Raw genomic sequence first — 5,937 nt, forward strand, 5'->3', positions numbered from 1 at the left:
TCTCATTTTGTTTGTGTAAGTCTGTCTATGCTTTTGTATTCACAATATTTGTCCTTTCTTATAGCACAGTAATACTCCATTACATTCATCCACCACACTGTTTAACCATTCCCCAGTTAGTGGGCATCTGCTTCAGTTCCGGTTCCTGGGTATTCATCCGAGGCACTGGGAGTTTTTGCTCAGAGCCATCCTCGGTGCTGCCTTTTTTGCATGCCCTGCCTTTCTAAGACTTGTTTTTGCTGTCTTGATTGACTGGAGCATCAGTGACTTTACTGTCTTGGCTCGAACCTCAGCGCCCTCTTACTTCAGATTTAATATTAAGATGAAACAAGGCACTCCCAAGTCCCGGAACATTTAAAAAGGAGGAGGTTTGCTTTGCCCTAATGCAGCAAGGATTTGCAGAAAGGACACAGTGGTGCTCTGGACACAAACTCCCCTTCCCCCCATTTCCATTTGGATCTTGTATCACAAGAGGCAGAGGAGACAACCCTGGAGGTTTTCGAGTCCAGCCTGGGCAGCCAGAAGGACAGGAAGACAACTTCGGAGGGGTGAAATAAGCTTACTTTATTCTTACTGTTCTATCTCAATGGATTCCTGATAATGGGAGCACCAACTCCTACAGGAACCCCAATCACTCTTTTTGCAGGGGCAGGCAAGAATATAGGAGCATGCCTCCCACAGGGAGTTCCCCTAAGCCGTGATGGGGGCCGATCAAGGCAACACAGCCTTCCAGCTAGTTCACTCCCCCCTAAGCCTCAGTGGGGGCTGGTCGAGGAAAGCACATTCACAAATCCCTACGCATCCCCAAAATCTCCACTCACTGACCAGTGCTCTCTTGATCTATAGAGAAGCACACAAAGAGGACAGTTTGCCCGCAATAAGCTCACAGGTTAGCTTTAGCAATATCATCGTAAGTTAGCACAGCGCAAGCGCCATCCCTGTATTTCACTGTGGAGTTACAGTAAAAACTGTTTACAAGCCATGAGCCAGGGAACTATTATCTATGATTTTGAGAGCTAGAGATTGTTTTGGCCATGGATCCTGGGAATTGTTATCTTAAAAAGAATAATGAAATCACCTTAGTTGCAGATGTCTAGTCAGTCATCAAAGTAGGGAGTTGTCTCATGGTCTCAGGTGCCTGCCATCTCTGGGAAGCAGTAACTGCACATGGCTCAGACCCTTTATGCCCCATCACCAGGAAGCTGCATCGGGGCCGCTGGAGCGTGGGTGGGGGAAGGAAGCTGGAAACTACTGGTTCCGCCACCCTAGAAGCCTCACTTGTGGTCTTCAGAGATGTGCACTGAGTCTCAACTGTGTGTGATTTACACACAGTGATCTACTGAGATCACCCGATCTTAGTTTTTTAATAGTAGTTAAGCAAGGGTTAAGGTTCCTGACAGCAACAGGCCCAGGCTAATGGGGTATCCAGATTTAGGATTTAATTACAAATTGGTGGGGTTTTCCCCTAGGGACGGTGACTCCCTAGCGGATAGTGCAGCCCAAGAGCCATGTCTCTTCAGGTGACTAACGGGTGTCTTTAGGGTTCAGGTCCTTTCTTTTTATTGGGAGATCATTGTGGCCAATTATTCAAGATAAAGTGCTGGCCTTAGAATCAGAAAGATCTGGATTTCCATCTCACCTGATATGTCGTAACTGTATGACTCATGGCAGGCCGTTTAACCTTTATACGTCCTCAAGTCACTAGGATTGATGTGTCCAGATCTGTTCATGTTTCTTTGCTCTTCAAAACTCTTGCCTACCAACTGACATTTCAACTCACGGTGTAGAAGACTTTCACAGTCTGTCTCTCCTATTTTTGTACCATCTTTCACATACTTTTTTTCTTTTCTTTTTTTATTAATTTATTTTAGTTTATAAACTATCACTTCCATAAGCTTTTGAGTTTTACATTTTTCTCCCCTTCCTTCCCCACCTCCCTCCCCAAGAGGGTACGCAGTCTGATATAGGCTATACATATACATTCCTATTAAACATATTTTCACATTAGCGATGTTGTAAGTAAGAATTAAAACCAGCAGAAAGAGGAAACAAAACACAACAGAAGAAAAAGAATAGCAAATAGTACGCTTTGATCTACATTCAAACTCCATAGTTCTTTCTTTGGATGTGTATAGCATTTTCCATCATGCACGTACTCTTTTTTCACATAGCCTGTATCCCTATCCACTTAGAGTGCTTGCCTCTCCATAAATGATCTTATGAGCTGAAATCTTAAATAGCAGCATAAAGCTGAGTACTTTCTGGGTGTTGGGGAACAGAAAGTTATTAATGACTGGGGGTATGGTGGATCAAGGAAGCTTATTAAGATAAATGAGATGGCCTTTGAAATGGGCTTTAAAGGATGTGTACAAATGCAACTGGTAGAGACTTTTGAGGCCCACAAGGCATTGAGATAAAAAAAAGTGTAAGGTGTCTATGATTAATGGTTAAATATTCTGATTTGATGGAGGGCATAGACTGGAGAGAGAATGGTAATAGTGTAAGATTATGTCAGAATGTAGAAGAACGTGAGTTCTAAATAAAGGAGTTTTAGCACTAAGCCGCTGAATTTTGAATACACAAGCTAGAAGAAAGATGTTTGGTACAGAGTATGGATCATAGGAAGGGTAAGTGGAGGCAGAAAGAATTTAGGCGACTAAAATAATTCAGATAAGGCCTGTGGTGGTAACAGAGGGAAGAGAAAAGAAGAGATGGATGTGAGAGATTGAAGAAAAAGGATTTATTCTATTGTTATTGTAATTGATAGGATATGTGAGGAGAAAGAGGAAAGTACTAGGAAATGCACAGGATTTTAAACTTGGGACACTGAGCAAATGATTATTCCAGTGACTGAAATAGTGAATTTGGAAGGAGCAGGTATAGTAAGGGGAAAGACTACATAAACTTGTTTTAGGAAATGATGAATCTGAGGTGTTTGTGAGGCACTCAGGTAGAGAAGTCCTGTTGGCCATTGGAAATTGCAGTCTAGCTCAGGAGAGAATTCAGGGTTAGAGATACAAAATTACCTATATAAAGATGAGCAGTAAAGTGTTGGAAATGAATAAGGTTAAGGGAGCAAATGTAGAGAGAGAAGAGGGCCTGTGGATAGATCATGGAGAAAGTACCCACTTTGGGGTTTGCAAAGGTGGAGGAGGGAGGAGGCTAAGAGCCAGCCAAGGATATGAAGATTAGATAAGTAAGAAAAGAACCAGGAAAAGTCTGGCGTTTCTGAAGCTAAGGGAGGAGGAGAGAGTTTCCAGTAGGGGGAAGTTCAGTGTTTCAATTAAGACAACAAATAAGATGATTTGGTGATTAAATCTTCTCTCTCTCTCTCTCTCTCTCTCTCTCTCTCTCTCTCTCTGTCTCTCAGTCTCTCCGTCTCTCTCAAAAAAAAAAAAGTAGCCAGATAATGGGGACAAAAGCCAGATTGCAAAGGAGGAAAGAGTCATGGTGAAACCTTTTGAGTATGAAAAAGAGAAGGATGCGGTGGTCATTGTGTTGTGTGTGGAAGACTCAATGTAAGGGCTTTTTAAAGACTGTGGAAATCTGAAAAACATTAAAGAGTAAGAAAGAAAGTGAGAAGCCACAAACAAAGACCACAGGGATTGAAGATGCATGATAGAGAGGAGATGAATGTTGGAGCAAAATCCTAGGAAAGGCAGGAAAAGATAGTATTGGGGATTCGGGTAAAAATAGTGATACCTTTTCCTCTGGGAGGAGGAAGGGGCAAAGCATGTGGGGTGGTGATACTGGAGGGAGGAGGGTTAAAGTAGTTGCCATATGGCCTCAATTTTGATAAAGTAGGATTCTGCATCCGCCGTAAATATGGAACTTATTTGGGGGTTTGCAGAGAGGAAAAAGTTGAGCAGATTCTGTGGGGCATGAGAAAAGTAATCAATAATTTTACTCAGCAACTTAATTATCAATAGTAATAACCAATCTGACTTCCTGATCTCATGATTCCTTGTTTTTCCTATTGTTGTTGGGTACGGGTTACTATGAGAGGTAATAGTTAATTTAGTAAGTACTATGGGGGATTATTTTAAAGAATGGGTTAGATCAGAGTCCTGCTCTTGCAGAATTTAAAACTTAAAAAAACCAAAGTAATGTCTTTGAGAGCATATTAAATTGTGACTGTCAATGTTTTCTTTATAGGTGGAAAAATTGGTGGATTCGTGGAATTCTTACTCTGACTATGATTTCATTATTTTTCCTGATCATCTACATGGGAACATTTATGTTGATGCTTCTTGTAAGTCTGCTAGATACATTTTATGTGTAATCTGACTTTGTTTTTCAGCACGTGTAAATGGTTATGGTATACCTTTTTGAGCAAGACATTAAGCCATTGTGTGTTACAGTATTTTGATGAGATATGCCGGGCTCATACTCTTTTCAGGATTGTTATGACCTAGACTTTTGAGTCATACTGTTGGGAGATGAAATCAGCTGGATGCTAATTCGTGTTAAAGGCCTGTAGTGCTGGCAGGGAGAATAGGTGTCTTTTTTACTGCAACATCTTTATAATTGTATTATAATTTTGTACAATTGTTACTATTGTTCTATACTTTGAGTCTTTGTCAGATCTGTGATCTCACTGATGTGGTATTCCCGTCGATGGAATAGGTCACACTGTATGCATACCTTCTCATCCTGTTTGACTATGCCACTCATGTGGCAATGAATGCCACATACTGTCCCTGTTGCACCATAAGACAACAAAAATTGATTTAAAATATTTTTTGTTTTATGTTTCAAGTTTCTAGTATCATGACAGCATTTTTAAATTTTTCATTGTGAAGGTAGTGTGTTAGGTGTTAAATATAACATTAACTTCTTTTCTGTGGGGGAAAGATGCATTCATAATGTTAACATCTGATATACAAACCAATTTTGATGTAGAACCTGTCTTGTAAGTTGGAGAGTTTATTGTATCTGTGTCCAAAACAGATTATTCCTCCAGGAACTGGACACTTAGTGTGAAAAATAGTGAAATGTTTGGAGGTGAAGATCAGATGCCATTGTTGGTAGTGCAGTTGTGTGCTTGTGTTAGTAAGGGAGTGGTAAATTGTGTTTGTGCTCGGTTATGTACTAGCTTTTCGGATAATCATATTATTTAAAGTTCTTTTGTGCTTCTTTATATTAAATGTTTGTTATGTTTAATGTCAAACAGGGATATATCATAGACTTTTAAAGCTGAAAAAGGTCATATAGTCCAGCATCTTCATTTTATAAGTAGAGAGAGTGAGGCCTATAGAAGTTGTGGTATGTCTCGTGCTCAAGCAATGTAAATTCAGCAAGTATTTGTTAATCAGGTGCTGTATGTATGTATGTATCCATGCAGGACAGTGTAATAGACATTTTAGGAAACTTAAAAGTTTAGCTATGACATGGTGTTTGCCCATGGAGAGATTATATTCTAGAATATGAGTTGGCAAACAGCCTGCAGGCCAAATCCAGACAGCCACCTGTTTTCAGTGGCCCATGAGGAAAGAATGGTTTTTACATTTCTAAATAAAGTTTTGTTGGAATGTAGCAATACTTATTCGTTTATGGGTTGTTAATAGCTGCTTTCACATTACAAAGGCAGAGTTAAATAGTTACAACAAAGACAGTGTGTGGCACTTATTGCTTCACTCTGCTGTTTGACACACTACTGATGGCAGTGATGCAATTAGAACTCAATAACATTTCAAGTACCACATGCATTGCACAACATTTTTTTCCCACATACCCATTAAGTCAAAACAGGAAGAGGAAAAACCTTATGATTTTTTTTAGCTTAGGATAGAGTTTAAAATTTTTCTGAAGAAGAACCACCCTCACCCACTGTTATTGAACACTGAAATGGCTTTGGAGATTAGCTTTTGCTGTAGACTTAGTGGGCAGCTGGGTGAGGGGGAATAATATGTATTCTGTTCTATGCTGATCCTGTTT

The 5,937-nt window shown here is 40.0% G+C and overlaps 1 protein-coding gene across 2 annotated transcripts in view; it reads left to right on the forward strand.

The window, feature by feature from the left end:
- Positions 1–5,937, forward strand: part of CDS1 (CDP-diacylglycerol synthase 1) — a 74,721-nt gene that overhangs the window by 28,101 nt on the left and 40,683 nt on the right. For both annotated transcript variants that reach the window (XM_027853365.1, XM_027853366.1), the window contains exon 3: positions 4,156–4,252. In XM_027853365.1, the coding sequence (XP_027709166.1) occupies positions 4,156–4,252 (97 nt within the window). The remainder of the gene's footprint in view (positions 1–4,155; positions 4,253–5,937) is intronic.

Source organism: Vombatus ursinus, unplaced genomic scaffold (assembly GCF_900497805.2).
Source record: "Vombatus ursinus unplaced genomic scaffold, bare-nosed wombat genome assembly UNPS02009975.1, whole genome shotgun sequence".
In the NCBI taxonomy this organism is placed as follows: Eukaryota; Metazoa; Chordata; class Mammalia; order Diprotodontia; family Vombatidae; genus Vombatus; species Vombatus ursinus.